This window comes from Erinaceus europaeus, chromosome 3 (genome assembly GCF_950295315.1).
Source record: "Erinaceus europaeus chromosome 3, mEriEur2.1, whole genome shotgun sequence".
In the NCBI taxonomy this organism is placed as follows: domain Eukaryota; kingdom Metazoa; phylum Chordata; class Mammalia; order Eulipotyphla; family Erinaceidae; genus Erinaceus; species Erinaceus europaeus.
The window spans coordinates 61,626,016-61,644,509 of NC_080164.1; the positions used below are offsets into that span (position 1 = coordinate 61,626,016).

The following is an 18,494-nucleotide window of genomic DNA, read 5'->3' on the forward strand; positions in this document are numbered from 1 at the left end:
TGTGTGAGTAGACCTCATATTCCCCAGTTGTTTAGGGGCAGAGTCAGAGCTGGCTTGTTTGTTAATTTGCTGTTCAGATATTTTACAGTCTTACTGATTTTGTCTTTTTAGCTGTTAGTCATTGAGCAAGATAAGTAGAAACCTTCCATTGTATGTCGTTTCCATCTGTATGTTGGTTGTTTTTATTTTTCTTCTCATCACTGAGATTTCACTGCTCCAGGCAGACTTAAAAAATTTTTTTTTTCAAATATTTATTTTCCCTTTTGTTGCCCTTACTGTTTTTTTTATTGTTGTTGTGGTTATTGTTGTTGTTACTGATGTCGTCATTGTTAGACAGGACAGAGAGAAATGGAGAGAGGAGAAGACAGAGAAGGGGAGAGACACCTGCAGACCTACTTCACTGCCTGTGAAGCGACTCCCCTGCAGGTGGGGAGCCGAGGACTCGTTTTTTTTTTTTTTTAAACATTTTTTATTTTCCTTTTTGTTGCCCTTGTTGTTTTTATTGTTGTTGTAATTATTATTGTTGTTGATGTCGCCGTTGTTGGATAGGACAGAGAGAAATGGAGAGAGGAGGAGAAGACAGAGAGGGGGAGAGAAAGACAAAGACACCTGCAGATCTGCTTCACCGCCTATGAAGTGACTCCCCTGCAGGTGGGGAGCCGGGGGGCTCAAACTGGGATCCTTGCACTGGTTCTTGCGCTTTGCACCATGTGCAGGTAGACTTTTTTTTTAAGATAGGAAAACAGAGACAGAGATAGAGACACCAAAATACCAAAACTCTCTTCAATGCTATGGGGCTGGGCTTGTCCTCTATATACTTTGAAGCTATATTGGTTATAAATACATTTAAAGTTGCTAAATTATTAATCATTAATTATTTCTGTATATTTTTATTTCATCTATTTGCATTTTTTCACTTCTGTTTTTAGAACCCACTCTGAAACTTTTACTTTTCATATGTAACATAGCAAAAACCAAGATTAATAATATTTATGAATACTACTGTGTTTTAATTGCATTTTTTCATTCCCCTATAACTTTCAAGTTGTTTTTGTCTTGTTTTACAAAAGAGAGACCCCCTGCAATACTGCTTGTGGAGATTGGGGGCATGAACCTGGGTTCTTATACCTGGTACTGTGTGCACTTAACTGGTTGCTCTCTAGCCCAGGTCCTTGTCCCTCACCCTTTTTGTAAATGCAGCTCTAGCCTCTAATCACAAAGCTTCCTTCTTGGGTATACCCCCTACCCCATTTTTTGTTTTAGAGAGGAAGGGAGGGAGAAAGAGGAGAGGAGAAATATACAGATGGAGAGATACCAAAGCACTGCTTTTACATCCAGGGAGACTGGTGCCATCATGGTGCTCCTCAGTTGTACCAGGTTTAGAGCTGAGGGCTTCATGCATGTTAGGGCATGTGCTCTGCTAGGTGACTATCACCCAGTTCCCTATCTTTTTGTTTAACCCATGCATTATATAATAAAAGTGTTAAATAAAGTCAATGTGTTTAGAGGCCAGGGATGGGAAATAATTTTTTTTTCAAATATCCAAGAGCTATTTGGATATTTATAACATTTATTAGCCATACAAAATTATTAAATTAAAAATTAACACTTAATGTTGCTATGAAAAAGCTCCAGTTGCCTTGGCAAGGACATACCAAATGATTTTGATGGCTGGACATTTCCCATTTCTGCTTTAGATGAACCTACATGTCTTCCTTTTATGCTTAAGGCTTTCTTTCTCATACCTGCCTTTGGTTTTCATTTTTGTGCTGAAATACATTTTTTAATGTTTATGTAGAGAGTTCTTATTGTTAGTAAAACTTTTAAATGTTTATTTTTCTCAATACCTTTATTTTACCCTTGTCTTTTTAATTTTTTTTTCCTTGTAACGCTGGTGCTTTGCCTTTCCTAGGAAATTCATTGCATTTAGTGGACTGTTTTTCATTTTTGTTTGTTTTCTGTTAATTTAAGATAGTGAGTGGGAGTCGGGCAGTAGCACAGCGGGTTAAGCGCACGCGGCGCAAAGCATAAGAACCGGCATAAGGATCCCGGTTTGAGCCCCCGGCTCCCACTGCAGGGGAGTCGCTTCACAAGCGGTGAAGCAGGTCTGCAGGTGTCTGTCTTTCTCTCCTCATCTCTGTCTTCCCCTCCTCTCTCCATTTCTCTCTGTCCTAGCCAACGACATCAATAACAACAACAACAATAATAAAACAACAAGGGCAACAAAAGGGAATAAATAAATGAATATAAAAAAAAGATAGTAAGAAAAGGAGACATCAAGGCACCAGTTATGTATGATGCTCCCATCTGGCACCAGGGACTCAAATCCAGGTCCTTGTGCGTTGGGAAGTATGCTCTCTACTAGGTGAACTATTTCCATTTTCTTACCCTTGTTCTTGAAAGACAGTTTTGCTGAGGTTGTAATTCTTAACGTTTACTTTTCTCTCAATATCCTGCTGATTTTATTCTCAGTCTCTCTCTTTCTCTGTGCTAGGACTTCAGTTCTTTATAATTTTACCACTTTCATTGGACTCTTTTTTTTTTTTTTTCTACTTTGAAATTTTAGATAAAGATAGAAAGGGAAAGACAGAGTCCAGGAGAGTCATTACAGCATCACTGCACCATTCATGAGGCTTCCATGCATGCTGCTACTGTGTGATACAGTCTTGAACCCAGATCCTCACACATGGTAGTGTATATTCTACTGGGTGAACTATTTCTAGCCCCTTCTGAATTCTTTTTTGTTCTGGAAGCAATCATCAGTTCTTGTAAATAGATTAAACTATATGTTTTTTCTCTTCCTTCTGGCTGCCTATATTACCCCTTCTAACTTACCTCTTTCCTAGTCTGTTAATATGACAATCTTTATATAGTTCTACCACATTTATACTGGCATTTCTTAAACTCATCTTCATGTTTACTAAGCTACTTTTTTCTTCATTATGAGTTTTGAGCTACATTCTGAGTATTATTTTTAGCTCACTTTCTAGTTTATTTTCCCTCATTTATGTCATATTTTCTGTGTAACTCATTGATTATGTTTTGACTCCAAGTCAAAAATTCACTTCCAGAAGTTCTAAGAATTGCCATGCCCAAGATGTTGAGTTGTATGGTACCAAGATGCTATTAATCACAATTTGATATGTGTTGACTAGCAAGCATTTTTTTCCAGACACACCTGTAAATATTTTAACATCTGTTTGCTGAATGACTGCTTACAACTTTTTCATTAGTCTAAATTTGATGGAATAGATCAAGGTTATAAATGATTAACTTAACATTTTGTAATACTGCTTCAGTTATTTAGATGTTTTACTGAGGATTGAAATGTCTCTTGTAACACTTCTTTGTGTTGTTTTGTTTTATTTAAACCAATATAGCAAACCATCTCTATCCCCTTACCCACATGATTTTATTTTTCCACCAGTCATTGCTTGGGCTGTACAGTGCCTGTATGGCTTCTCCTGTCAGTCATTTTTCTCTATTTCTTTGAGTAATGTCCTGTGTAGTTTTCATTGTAAAGATTTTCCACCTCCTTTATTAGATTTAATCTAAGGTATTTTATCTTCTTGGGTTCAATTGTAAGTGGGATTGCTTCCTTCAGTTCCTTTTTTTCTGATTTATCATTTGCGTATAGTATGCTCTGGACTGACCTTTCCATATGGAAAGAGATGGGAGAAAAAGACAACAGTGCCAAAGCTTCCAGTGCAGTGGGTAACCTGGGTTATATACAAGGCAAAGTAGATGCACTATCCAGGTAAACTATTTTGCCAATCCTGCTTTTTAAATAAAGATATAGTAAGGGCAGGGGCAGATAGCATAATGGTTATGCAAACAGATTTGAGCTTAAGGTTTCAAAGTCTCAGGTTCAATCCCACGCACCACCATAAGCCAGAGCTGAGCAGTCTTGTTAAAAAAAAAAAAAAGTACAGTAGATAAATAAGTACTTCTGTAGGAGCGGAACTGTAGCTTAGCCAGGAAAGCACGTGCATTACTGTGCACAAAGATCTAGGTTTAAGTGAGTATAAACTGAATTTCATATAATGTACTACCTAAAGTAACTTGTAAGCATTGATTTTTTTTTTCAGGATTATCTTGTGCCATCATTTTTTTTTTCAGAAATACATGGAAAATGGTGTTTATTTCTGAAATTATTCTCTTTTTAAAAAATATTTTTATTTCATTTATTTTTTATTAACTTTATTTACTGGATAGAGACAGCCAGAAATCAAGAGGGAAGGGTGATAGAGAGGGAGAGGGACAGAGAGACACCTGCAGCACTGCTTCACCACTTGTAAAGCTTCCCCTTGCAGGTGGGGCCGGAGGCTCAAACCTGGGTCCTTGCACACTGTAACATGTGTGCTCAACCAGGTGCGCCACCACCCGGCTCTCTGAAATTATTCTATCCTTGTTAAATTTCTTTTTATTAATTTCTTTTTATTAATTATTTATTAATAATTTTAATTAATTATTTATTTATTTATTTATTAGTGTGTATCATTAAAATTTGGATATATTTTTTTCTACTAAGTTTGACAGAAATCCAAGGAGACCAAACATTTATTATAGATGCAGAAGAAAAATAATGATTTTTTAATGAACTATTTCATAAAATATCCATAAGATAGGCTAACAAAATAATTAATTTTCTTAGGGGGCCAGGTGGTGGTGCACCTGGTTAAACAAACACATTACAGTGTGCAAGGAAACAGGTTCATGTGCCTGGTTCCCACCTGCAGAGGAAAAAGTTCTCTGTCTCTCTGTTTCCCCCTCCCCTCTCAATTTCTCTCTGACTCTATTCAATAATAAATATTTAGTAATAATAATAAGAAATTTAAAAATAATTGACTTTCTTAATTTATTTTTTCCTACAAACTAACCAGAAAAACAAAAAATACATGTGCTTGATCTTTTATTGAGGAATGTTGTCTAATTAACGAATAACTAAAACTCAGGTTTCCAAATCATTATATTAGACCAGTTCAGCTTAGACACTTTGTGAGCACTTGATATTATTCACCTAAATTTATCTAGTTAGTTTTGCTATTTAATTCATTAAAGTTACAGAATATTTAAGATCATAGATATTTTTCACTCTTATTTTAAAAAAAACTTTTTAATTGCAACATAGCATACCACAGAAAGTACACAAATAATAATATCTTGCTGAATACTTGTATATTAGGCATTGTCCATAGAACAGCCATCTGCTATCTTCTTTTACAGGAGACTTTGCAGCAGTTGATAATGATGTCATTGCCAAATGTCTTAACCCTTGGCAAAAATCCTTTTTCTGGTAAGTATTAAAATGAGCATAGTGTGATAGTAAAGTCTTTTCTTTTTCTATTGCTAGAATGCTTGCTTACAAGATTTTATTTATTCACCTTAACTCTTTTTCATGATTTTTATAGAGGAAGTTGGAGTTGATGTTCCATTTTATTGAAAGAAAACAAAGTTAGAATATTTGTTAGCTATAGATGGGGTGAAATATGCATTTTAAATCAAGACCAATGTTTTTTCCTTCTATACCAAGCTGATACTTATCTGTGAATTTTTTGATGTCTTACTGTAAACAAATATGGAGGAAAATGAAGCAAATGCTTAAAGGAACATAACATTAGAACATTAGAAACCATATGATTTTGAAGTAATCTCTAGGTTTCTATTCCTTTTTTTTTTTTTTGGCCTCCAGGCTTATTGTTATTCGTGGTGCAGGCTTGGTGCCTGCACCACGAATCCATCCTGGAGGCTATTTTTCCCTCCTCTTGTTGTAGTTATTATTGATGTCATTGTTGTTGGATAGAACAGAGAGAAATGGAGAGAGGAGGGGAAGACAGAGAGAGAGAGAGAAGGATAGATACCTGCAGACCTGCTTCACCACCTGTGAAGTGACTTCCCTGCAGGTGGGGAGCCCGGGGCTGGAACCGGGGTCCTTACACCGGTCCTTCCGTTTCGTGCCATGTGTGCTGCTACTGCCTCACCCCCTTTAGATTTTATTCTTATATCTACTATCTACCATAGCCAGAGTTGTTTGGGTCTAAGGTTTTACTGATTGATAACGTTATAGTGTGTATATATATATTTATCCCCTTTTGTTGCCCTTATTGTTTTATTATTGTAGTTATTATTGATGTCATCGTTGTTGGATAGAACAGAGAGAAATGGAGAGAGGAGGGGAAGACAGAGACGGGGAAAGAAAGATAGACATCTGCAGACCTTCTTCACCACTTGTGAAGCAACTCCCGTGCAGGTGGGGAGCCATAAGCCGGGCCTTGGTGCTTTGCGCCACACTTGCTTGACTCCCTGTGCTACCGCCCAACTCCCACATTATAATGTATATTTAAATACTTTTCTGTAAAAACATGAAGAGTAGTTTGTTGGAAGAGCTTTTTTTATTTCTTTCAATTTTTCTGTTCTTAGTCAGATTTTTAAGTGGGACATGTGACATAGAGAGAGAGAGAGAGAGGTAGAAAGGCAGTATTAGAGTTCATCTGCTATATGCATTGCTGGGGATTAAACTCATGACCTCATGATTACAAGTTAGGCTCTTTACTATGTGAATCATTCCTAGGCTGCTGGAAAAAAAATTTTTTTTCAAGATATTTGTTTATTTAATGAGAAAAGATTTACTACTTCTTAGTGATGCCTTTGGTTGACTGAATTTTGGACTCATGAATGCAAAACATGCACTTAGCCCACTGAGCCAATTCTCTCAACACAAAGATTTGTATTTTCTTAAAAACAGATTGTCCTGATGGTGAAATTCTGGCCCAAAAGTGGGGTCTTGTTGTTTTTGTTTTATTAATCAACTGAACATTATTTTTTAAATATTTATTTATTTACTTTATTTGTTCTCTTTTGTTGCCCTTGTTGTAGCTTCGTTGTGGTTATTATTATTGCCCTTGTAATTCGTTGTTGGATAGGACAGAGAGAAATGGAAAGAGGAGGGGAAGACAGAGGGGGAGAGAAAGACAACTGCAGACCTGCTTCACCACGTGTGGAGCAACTACCCTGCAGGTGGGGAGCGGGGCTCTAACTGGGAACCTTATGCATGCAGGTCTTTGCTCTTGGCGCCATGTGCACTTAACCCGCTGCTCTACCGCCCCGACTCCCAATCAACTGAATATTTTAAGAATAGCTGATGGACCAAGGAGATAGTACTACAACAGGTAGTGCAACAGACTTTCTTGCCTGAGGCACCAGAGGGCCTAGTTCAACTCCAGGCACTAACATAAGCCAGAGCTGAGCAGTGCTCTGTTAGAAAAAAAGGGAAAAAACTTGGGCTAGCAGGACAACTCACCTTGGTAGTACACCTGCTGTGTCAATGCCCAAGACCTAGGTTTAAGCCTGCTGGGCCCCACACCCCACCCTATCACCACCATATTGGAGAAAGCTTCAGTGCTAAGGTATTCTTTCTCTCCTTCCCTCTTTATCTTTCTGTCTGTAGCCCCAGGGAAGGCAAAAGGAATAAACATGTAAATTGAATCCTACTGGATAGAAAATATTTTCTTTAGTTCTGTTACAAACTATTAGCTTTATCCAGCTTGTTCTATACTTTTTTTTTTAAACAAGCCTTATTGCAACTGATACTTAAGGATTTTTGTCTTTATCAACCATTGAAATTTTACACGTAGATAAATCATGTAAGGTGCTTTAGAAAGAAAACATAGTAAACTTTAAAGAAGCCAAACCAACTGGGAACTATTTTAGTTGACATTGTGACGTGTACTTAGAATGGCAATTCTTGGGGGTCGGGCGGTGGCACAAAGCGCAGGGACCAGCATAAGGATCCCGGTTTGAGCCCCCGGCTCCCCACCTGCAGGGGAGTCGCTTCACAGGCGGTGAAGCAGGTCTGCAGGTGTCTCTCTTTCTCTCCTCCTCTCTGTCTTCCCCTCCTCTCTCCATTTCTCTCTGTCCTATCCAACAACGAATTACAAGGGCAATAATAATAACCACAACGAAGCTACAACAAGGGCAACAAAAGGGGGAAAAAAATGGCCTCCAGGAGCGGTGGATTCATGGTGCAGGCACCGAGCCCAGCAATAACCCTGGAGGAGGAAAAAAAAAAAAGAAGAGCAATTCTTCTTTTGTTTGCATGTCTTTCCTTTCTTTCTTTCTTTCTTTCTTTCTTTCTTTCTTTCTTTCTTTCTTTCTTTTTTTTTTTTTTTTGCCAAAGCACTGTTTAGCTCTGACTTATAGTGGCATGGGGGATTGAACCTGAGACCTGGGAGCCTTAAGCATGAGAGTCTGTTTGCATAAACCTTTCTGCTATCTCCTCCACTCATAACAATAATTTTTAATTTAGAAGAATGGTTTAGTATAAGCATTTATAGAAAATTAGTAGATTTTTTGTTAACATACTATTAATATACAGAGTCTTTCATTTTATCTATATTGCTGCCCTTCGACATTGAGAAACTTGCCCATTTCTTCTTCTATTACTATATTGCATACACCTAGACATGCTTTTTCAAATTCTCCACTGTAGTTACAGACTTAACTTTTGCATCAGGTTGGTTGTTGCAGATACTGTTTGTGTAAGCTGTGCTATCAATGTAAAATTTGTATCAATAACATATATATCCCAGTATAAGAAAAATAGTTGATCTTGAGCAAAATGTTGTATTTAGTAATTGTTTTCATTTTAGAGCAAGGCACAGAAGAGGTTAAAAAGTTGCTTTTGCTTTTACTGGGTTGTGCAGTTCAGGTAAGTGAAAATATTTTCCTACTAATAACTCCTATTAATATATATGTTTGTTTAGACTCTAGTTTCTGAAAGACCTAAGGGCCATTGGTTTCCATAGTCCAGTTTTTTATGCAACACTGGGGAATAAACTCAGGACCTTACACATGTATAATCACCATTAAGTGGCCTCTCCAAGCAAAATTTTCATTCTTTTACTTAGAGCACTGCTCAGGTCTGGCTTATGGTTGTGCGGGGGATTAAGCCTGGGACTTTGGAGCCTCAGGCATGAGGATCTCTTTGCATAACCACTATGCTATCTCCCCCACCCTCGTTCTTTATTTTAGAGAAATGAGAGGAAAATTACAGCAGCACCACTCCACCATTCCTGGAGCTCTCCTAGTGTCATCCATGGTTCCCATGTAGTGCCAGGGTTCAAACCCAGGGCCTAGTGCATGGTAAGACTCATGCTTTAATGGGTGAGCTATCTCCTGGTTCCTGAATTTTTAAAATAGATCTTACTCATTTACTTATTCATTTACCAGAAAATGAGGGAAAGAGATAGAACCAGAGCTTAAATATGGAATATGGGATGTCAGGGATTCAGTTTTGGACCCCAGACCTGCCAAGTTCCATTCTCCAGTTAATGTATATATAGCCTTCTAGGTCACCTGAAATTTATTTATTTATTTTTAACATTTTAAATATATTTATTTTAATTTATTTTTTAAAAATATTTTATTTATTCCCTTTTGTTGCCCTTGTTGTTTTATTGTTGTATTTATTATTGTTGTTCTTGATGTCGTCGTTGTTGGATAGGACAGAGAGAAATAGAAGAGGGGAAGACAGAGGGGGAGAGAAAGACACCTGCAGACCTGCTTCACCACAGTGACTCCCCTGCAGATGGGGAGCCAGGGCTCAAACCAGGAACCATACGCCAGTCATTGTGCTTTGCGCCACCTGTACTTAACCCGCTGCATTACAGTCCAACTCCCCTTTAAATTTATTTATTTATTTATTTAGTTTTACTATTATTTTTTGCCTCTAGGGTTGTTGCTGGGGCTCTGTGTCTGCACTATGAATCCAGTGCTCCTGGAGGTCATTTTCCCCCTTTGTTGCCCTTGCTGTTGATTGGTGGTATTGTTACTATTATTGTTATCATTATTGTTGGATAGGACAGAGAGAAATGGAGAGAGGAGGGGAAGACAGAGAGGGGGAGAGAAAGATAGACACCTGCAGACTTGCTTCACCGCCTATGAAGTGACTCCCCTGCAGGTGGGGAGCCAGGGGCTCGAACCGGGATCCTTACTCCGGTCCTTGCGCGTGTGCTTAACCCACTGTGCTACTGCCCGCCCCCCTAAATTTATTTATTTTTAATTTTAATTTTTATTTTTTTGACTGATTTTTTTTTTTATTGGGGAATTAATGTTTTACATTCAACACTAAGTACAATAGTTTGTACATGCATAACATTCCCCAGTTTCCCATATAACAATACAAGCCCCACTAGGTCCTCTGAATCCTTCTTGGACCTGTATTTTCCCCACCCACCCACCCCAGAGTCTTTTACTTTGGTGCGATATGCCAATTCCATTTCAGTTTCTACTTGTGTTTTCTTTTCTGATTTTGTTTTTCAACTTGTGCCTGAGAGTGAGATCATCCCATATTCATCCTTCTGTTTCTGACTTATTTCACTTAACATGAATTTTTCAAGGTCCATCCAAGATTGGCTGAAAACGGTGAAGTCACCATTTTTTATAGCTGAGTAGTATTCCATTGTGTTTATATACCACAGCTTGCTCAGTCACTCATCTGTTGTTGGACACCTGGGTTGCTTCCAGGTTTTGGCTATTGCAAATTGTGCTGCCAAGAACATATGTACACAGATCTTTTTGGATGGATGTGTTGGGTTCCTTAGGCTATATCCCCAGGAGAGGAATTGCAGGGTCATAGGGTAGGTCCATTTCTAGCCTTCTGAGAGTTCTCCAGATTGTTCTCCACAGAGGCTGGACCAATTTACATTCCCATCAGCAGTGTAGGAGGGTTCCTTTGACCCCACACCCTCTCCAGCATTTGCTGCTGTTACCTTTTCTGATGTATGACAGTCTCACAGGAGTGAAGTGGTATCTCGTTGTTGTCTGTATTTGTATTTCTCTGACAGACACTTGGAGCATTTTTTCATGTGTTTCTCAGCCTTTTGGATGTCTTCTGTGGTGAATATTCTGTCCATGTCCTCCCCCCATTTTTGGATGGGGTTATTTGTTGTCTTGTTGTTGAGTCTGGCAAGCTCTTTATATATGTTGGTTATTAAACTCTTATCTGATGTATGGCATGTAAAGATCTTCTCCCATTCTGTGAGGGGTTTCTTGGTTTGGGTGGTGGTTTCTTTCACTGTGAAGAAGCTTTTTAATTTGATGTAGTCCCAAAGGTTTATACTTGCCTTAGTCTTCTTTGTAATCGGATTTGTTTCATTGAAGATGTCTTTGAAATTTATGCGGAAAAGAGTTCTGCCAATATTTTCTTCTAAGTATCTGATAGTTTCTGGTCTAACATGCAAGTCCTTGATCCACTTGGAATTTACTTTTGTATTTGGTGAAATACATTGATTCAGTTTCATTCTTCTGCATGTTTCAACCCATTGTTTCCAACACCATTTGTTGAAGAGACTCTGCTTTCCCCATTTAATAGTCTGGGCACCTTTGTCAAAGATTAGATGTTCATAGGTGTGGGGGCTCACTTCTGGGCTCTCAATTCTATTCCATTGGTCAGTGTGTCTATTCATGTTCCAGTACCAAGCAGTTTTGATGACAATGACCCTATAATACAATTTGAGATCTGGGAGTGTGATGTCTCCAGTTCTGTTCTTTTTTCTAAAGATTGTTTTGGCAATTCTGGGTCTTTTCTGGTTCGAGATAAACATTTGTAGCATTTGCTTTATTTTCCTAAAAAATGTGGTTGGGATCTTGATGGGGATAGCATTAAATTTGTAGATGGCTCTGGGTAATATATTCATTTTGATGATGTTAATTCTACCGACCCAAGAACATGGAATGTCTTTCCACTTCATGTCTTCTTCAATTTCCTTGAGTAGTGACTCATACTTTGCAGTATACAGGTCTTTCACTTCTTTGGTTAGGTTTATTCCTAGATATTTTATTGTTTTTGTTGCTATAGTAAAAGGAATTGATTTCTGGATTTCAATATCTTATAGCTTAGTGTTTGCATAGAGGAATGCCACTGACTTTTGAATGTTAATTTTGTAGCCTGACACCTTACTGTATTGCCTGATGATTTCCAAAAGCTTCTTGCTGGATTCCTTAGGTTTTTCTGTGTATACTGTCATGTCATCTGCAAATAAGGAGAGTTTGACTTGTTCTCTTCCAATCTGTATCCCTTTAATTCCTTGTTCCTGCCTGATTGCTATGGCAAGAACTTCCAACACTATGTTGAGTAGTAATGGTGATAGTGGGCATCCCTGTCTAGCACCTGATCTGAGGGGAAATGCTTCCACGTTTTCACCATTGAGTATGATGTTGGCTATAGGTTTGCTATATATAGACTCCACTATCTTCAGGAATTTTCCATCTATTCCCATTTTTTGTAGTATTTTGATCATAAAGGGATGTTGTACTTTTTCAAAGGCTTTCTCTGCATCTATTGATAATGACCATGTGGTTTTTGGTCTTGCTTTTGTTGATGTGGTGGATCACATTGATTGATTTACTTATATTAAACCAAACTTGCATGCCTCGGATAAACCCCACTTGGTCATGATGAACAATCTTTTGAATATACTGCTGTATCTGGTTGGCTAGAATTTTTGTTCAGTATTTTAGCATCTATTATGTTCATTAGAGATATTGGTCTGTAGTTTTCTTTTTTGGTTGTGTCCCTGTCTGCTTTTGGTATCAGAGTGATGTTGGCTTCATAGAAGCTGGCAGGGAGTATTCCAGTGTCTTCAATCTTCTGGAAGACTTTTAAAAGTAGAGGTATTAGTTCTTCTTTGAAGGTTTTGTAGAATTCATTTGTAAAACCATCTGGTCCAGGACTTTTATTTTTGGGGAGGTTTTGATAACTGTTTCAATTTCATTAGCTGTGATGGGCCTGTTCATGTTATCCACTTCCTCTTTACTTAGTTTTGGAAATTGGTAGGTATCTAGGAAATCGTCCATTTCTTCCAGATTCTCTAGCTTGGTGGCACATAGTTGTTCCCTAAATTTATGTTTAATGAAAGAGAGATATAGAGAGAAAATTACAGAGTGAGATAGACCAGAGCATTGATCAACTCTGTCCACCATAGGGATTGAATTCGGGACCTGGGAATTGAACTTGGGACCTTGGAACTTTAAGCATGAATGTCTTTTGCATAACCACTATACTGTTTCTCCAGCCCCCTAAATTTTATTTAAAATCATTTTGTTTTTTGCCAATAGGGATATCTCCCACACCTGTAGGCTCTTTTTTTAAAAAAAAAAAAAAAGAAAAAGAAAAATTCTTTTATTTTCTTTTTTGATAGAGAGACTGGGGGTAGTGGGTGGTTGGTGGGGAAGGAGGGAGAGAGAGAGAAGAAGAGATATCTGTAGCACTGTTCCACTTCTTATGAGTCTTCCTCCCCTGATATTGGGGACGGGGCTTAAATGTAGGTCCTGGTGCATGGTAATGTGTGTGTGTCACTGAGTGAGACAACACTTGACCTCACCGCCTGGATTTTTTTATTTTATTTTTTTTCTCCCCCCCCCCCTTTTTTTTTGCCACCAAGGTTTCTGCTGGGGCTCAGTGCCTGCTCTGTACTGCACTGCACTGTACTGGTCCTGGTGGCCATTTTTCCTTCTTCTCTCTCTCCCTACCTCCTTTCCTTTTTTTCTTTTTACTTGATAAGACAGAGAGAAATTGAGGGGTGAGGGGAAGATAGAGGGGAGAGAATGAAACACCGTGGCCCTACTTCACTGCTTGTGCAGGTGGTGACCAGAGGCTTGAACCTGGATCCTTTAACATGGTAATGTGTGTACTTAGCTGAGTGTGCCATGGCCTTCTTCGCAAATATTTATTTATTTATTTCCCACCAGGTTTATTGATGGTGATTATTGCCTGTACAGCTCCAGTTTGTTTGTTTGTTTGTTTTCTAGTAACCTGAGAAGTACCTCGGTGGGACAGTTTACAGATTGCATTAAGCCCCCGGGCTTAATCCCTTGTACCACAGAGTGGCTGAACATAGGTTTGCATGGTGGCATACTTGGTTGAGTACACATGTTATCATGTATAAAGACCGAAGCTCAAGCCCCCAGTCTGCAGGTGGGAAGCTTTACAAGTAGTGAAGAAAGGAGTTGGGCAGTAGTGCAGCAGGTTAAGCACACGTGGCACAAAGTGGAAGGGCCTAGCTTAAAGACCCCAGTTCAAGCCCCCGGCTCCGCACCTGCAGGGGAGTCACTTCACAAGGAGTGAAGCAGGTCTGCAGGTGTCTATCTTTCTCTCCCCTTCTCTGTCTTCCCCTCCTCTCTCCATTTCTCTCTGTCCTATCCAACAACGACATCCACAACCACAATAATAACAACAATAAAACAACAAGCGCAACAAAAGAGAATTAATGATACAAAAATTTAAGGAAATCTTGGATAAAATACCTATCCTTTGGGTTAGGTTAGGAGATGTCTCTCCCAGTAGAACATATACCTTATCATGCCTGAGTCTCTAGGCTTGAGTGCTTACACCATAAAAGAACATTATGATATTGGGAGAAGTTCCTTTAGATGTGGTGGTGTGTGTCTCTCCTAGCCTGTCTCTCAATTTGAAAAGAAAAGAAAAGAATATGAAAAGAACGAGAGTTGATCTGAGAAAAGTAGAATCACACATGTATTGGACTCAAACACTGCATACAGAAATCTTTTTGTTTCAGACTTTAGTATGTCATCTAAAATCTTTAATTTTTTATTCTGAGTTTTCTAATGACTCCAGTTTTTTCAAGTATTTTTACAAACCTCTTCCAAAACATTATTATGGCTTAAGCATGCATGGGTATATGCTGTTGCAGAAGGTAAGGATACTAGCAATTAAATGGAAGCAAAAACTACAAAAAACATTTTAGGAGTCTGGGTTGTTATCATGCAACCTTTTGGTCAGTGATTGTAATAATAACTGTGATTTCTTAAATATCTGCTTTTTGACAAGTATGGTAACATATACATTGAGTTTTGCCACAATGCCTTTCTTCAGATGAGGAGACTAATGTTTAGGTAGGGTGACATTTCAGTTATCCAAATAAAAAGTTATCAAAGTCAAAGGATGATACTAGCTCTTGTATTGAAATTGCATGTATAAACTGGAACTGTCCTAGATAGTTATTGCTCTAGATTTTGGTTATATTGCTAATAGGTCAAAGACTTGAAATTCAGTACTGGCATAATGTCCAAAACTATCATGATTTTCCCTTCAATCAGTCATTGTTAGAAGGATGATTACAGTGTTACTTTGAATTATCATAATTTCCTGTGAAATGAAGGTATTTGCTAAAAGAAACAAAAAAATGATCAGTATGAGCACTGGTAAGTTTTTACACATATGTACCAGAAATGATGTATCAGAAGTGTTGACATTTCAAGCTAATTGTACAATGTATGTTATTAAAGATTCTTGCTGTGTAATATGGGCACTTACTTCATAATTGTTTAAATGTTAAATATAATATTTATAGTCATTACTGTTCTGATTTGTTTATCAGATCCTGAGTTAGAAACACAATCCTTAATTACTTAAAACCTTTGTGTGCGGTGTATGCTTTTTAAAAAATGTCCTCTGTTGATGAATGTTATGTAAAAATTAGGTAACATAATGACAATAAGTTTGGATGTTTCTATTAGTATACTGTTTTGCTGTTTTTCCTGGTTACTAAAATTGAGAGTAGAAGTCACTAAGTATAACAGGAAAAAAATGATCCTGATATGGAAGTGTTATTGGAGTCTGAAGAAAGTAATCAGTAGCAGTATTTTTAGGAAGTGTACAGGACTCAAGGTAGCAAATTTATTTGAGAATAAAGAAGGGATAATAAAAAAGAGTAAAAAAGAGAATAAAGAAAGAATATATATAAGCAAGTTAATTTTTTCCAATTTTTTAAATTAAACATATTGAAAACAAAACATGTTAGAGAGAGATAAAAAGAGAGAGTTAAGTGAAATAAGTTGGAAACAGAAGGATGAATATAGGATGATCTCACTCATAGGCAGAAATTAAAACAAGATCAGAAGAGAAAAAACACTAAGCAGAACCTGGAATGAAGTTAGTGTATTGCACTAAAGTAAAAGATTCTGGGGTAAGGGGGGGAGGGTCAGGTCCTGGAACATGATAGCAGAGGACATATTGGGGGTTGTATTGTTACATGGAAGACTGAGAAATGCTATGCATATACAAACTATTGTATTTACTATCAGTTGTAAAACATTAATCCTCCAATAAAGAAAAAATAAAAAATACAAAAAACAGAGTGAGAGAGAAGGGGACCCAACCCACTGACAGGCTTGATGGTCACATGGTTGTCCCGAGGGAGAGAGAGAGAGAGAGAGAGAGAGAGAGAGAGGGAGAAAGGGAAGATAAAAACTTGATAGTTGCTGTCTGGGCCCAAGAACGTTAATTTTTTTCCCCCTTCTTTGTTGTTTTTATTTTTTTATTTTCACCAGGATTATTTCTGCGGCTCGGTATCTACACTGTGAATCCACTGTTCCTGGAGGCCAATCCCGCCCCCCCCTTCTTTATTTGATAGGACAGAGGAATTGAGAGCAGAAGAAGAGATAGGGAGGGAGACAGAGTACCTTCACCATTCGTGTACTTTCCCCCGTGGGTGGGGAGCGTGGTATCGAATCTTTGTCCTTGCACAAAGTAATGCTTAACCAGGTGCGCCACCATCTGGCCCCCAGAAGTTAATTTTTATATAGTAAGAATTTTTTTTTTCTTTACTGGGGGATTACTGTTTTACAGTCAACATTAGGTTGTACATGCAACATTTCCCAGTTAAGAATATGTTTTATTTATTGTAGAAAATACAGTAATGATACTAGAAGATATCCTAATCCAAATGGTGTCAGTGTCATTTAAGAATATTATAGAACTGAGACAATTTTCTTGTACCCTGAGCATTTTTTTTTTAACTTGAAAGTTGTTGGGCAGGGTAGACAGCATAATGGTTATGCAAACAGATTCTCATGCCTGAGGTTCCAAAATCCCAGGTTCAATCCCCACACCACCATAAATCAGAGCAGAGCAGTGCTCTGGTTTTTTTTTTTTTTTAAAAAAAAGGTTCTTAAGACTTGTATCTAGTGCAAAATGGCAGGCCTACTAGCAAAAGAGGAATGATCCAATTTTTTAAAAAATATTTATTCCCTTTTGTTGCCCTTGTTTTATTGTTGTAGTTGTTGTTCTTACTGATGTCATTGTTGTTGGATAGGACAGAGAAGTGGAGAGAGGAGGGGAAGATAGAGAGGGGGAGAGAAAGATAGACACCTGCAGACCTGCTTCACCACCTGTGAAGTGACTCCCCTACAGGTGGGGAGCCGGGGGCTCGAACTGGGATCCTTACACCAGTCCTTGCGCTTTGTGCCACATGCACTTAACCCACTGTTCTACCGCCCAACTCTCAGGATCTAGTTTGTTTTTTTTTTAAATACTGGTTTATTCTGCATTTTTAAAGTGTTATTGCTAACATCAGTTGTATAGCAATGAAAATCTCTCAACTTTCATTTGCAACTATATAAACATTTTAAAATGCCAAAAATACATGTTGGGTGAAGAAACCAACTAGCCAGTAAGTATTTTTTTGAATGCTTTCTAGAATGCAGTTTGCATTATAGAAATTTTGTCTAGTAGTTAAAAAGTTGAAATTCTAATGTTTAGTATGATTTATAAGTGGCAAGTATTTTTTCATATTGGGATATTGTGGGAGTCTTCATGGAAAGATGAGAAATCTATTATTAGGGTATTTGTTGGTATAAAAAGATTTATTAACATTTTATGAAGGTTTTCAGGCATCTTGAGAATACTGAGTGGAGTCTCATTTATAAAAGTCCATTTACTTATTTATTTATTTTGGATTAAGAGTAAGAAAAATTGAGGGGGGAGAGAGAGAGAGACTGAGAATCACTTTTAGCGTTTTCACTGCTTGTGAAGCTTCCCCCTTGTAGGTGGGGACTGGAGGCTTGAACCCAGGTCCTTGTGCATTGTCATTTGAGTTTGAATACGCTGGGGAGCTTGGAAAGCAGTTGTAGAATGGGTCTAAATGAAGGCTATATGGGTCTGAAAGGAAGCTGGGGACTCAGTCCCACCCAGTGATGGAGCCTGCACTCAACTTTTAGCTGGTGATGCGTGAAGTACTCCTTAGGGATTTGCCTCCAGGGTTAGTTAACTGTGGAGACAAAGAGATCCAGCATGGTATTCACCTGCTGCTACTGTCAAAGCAGGGGGAAGCAAAGTGGTTCCAACCTGTGACTTCCATAGAATTTATACCCTAATCTGTTATTCTTGGTCCAGTGTTATAAATACAGAATTATAAGACTGGGGTTTGTGGGGTTTAGTGCAGACTTACTTCTCTACTTCATAATGGAAATTATGCACCTCTTGCAGTATTTTCTGGAAGAGCTACTACCCAGGAAGTGGTGAATAAGTGGATAAAGCACTGGTCCTAAGTTCATTAACCAGCATCACATGTACCACAGTGATGCTCTGGTTTTCTCTGCCTCTGTCTTCCCCCTATTTCCTTAAAAAATCTTTAGAGGGTCAGGTGGTGGTGTACCTGGTTGAGTACATATGTTACAGTGTACAAGGACCCAGG

General features: G+C 38.1%; 1 protein-coding gene across 5 annotated transcripts in view; it reads left to right on the plus strand.

The window, feature by feature from the left end:
* CCDC88A (coiled-coil domain containing 88A) overlaps positions 1–18,494 on the plus strand; it is a 143,471-nt gene that overhangs the window by 27,040 nt on the left and 97,937 nt on the right. For 4 of the 5 annotated variants that reach the window (XM_060187247.1, XM_060187246.1, XM_007525464.3 and 1 more), the window contains exons 4-5: positions 5,227–5,296; positions 8,649–8,707. In XM_060187247.1, coding sequence (XP_060043230.1) covers positions 5,227–5,296; positions 8,649–8,707 — 129 coding nt within the window. Of the gene's footprint in view, positions 1–5,226; positions 5,297–8,648; positions 8,708–9,055; positions 9,142–18,494 lie in introns of those variants that run through there. The other variant, XM_060187248.1, reaches the window with a different exon arrangement.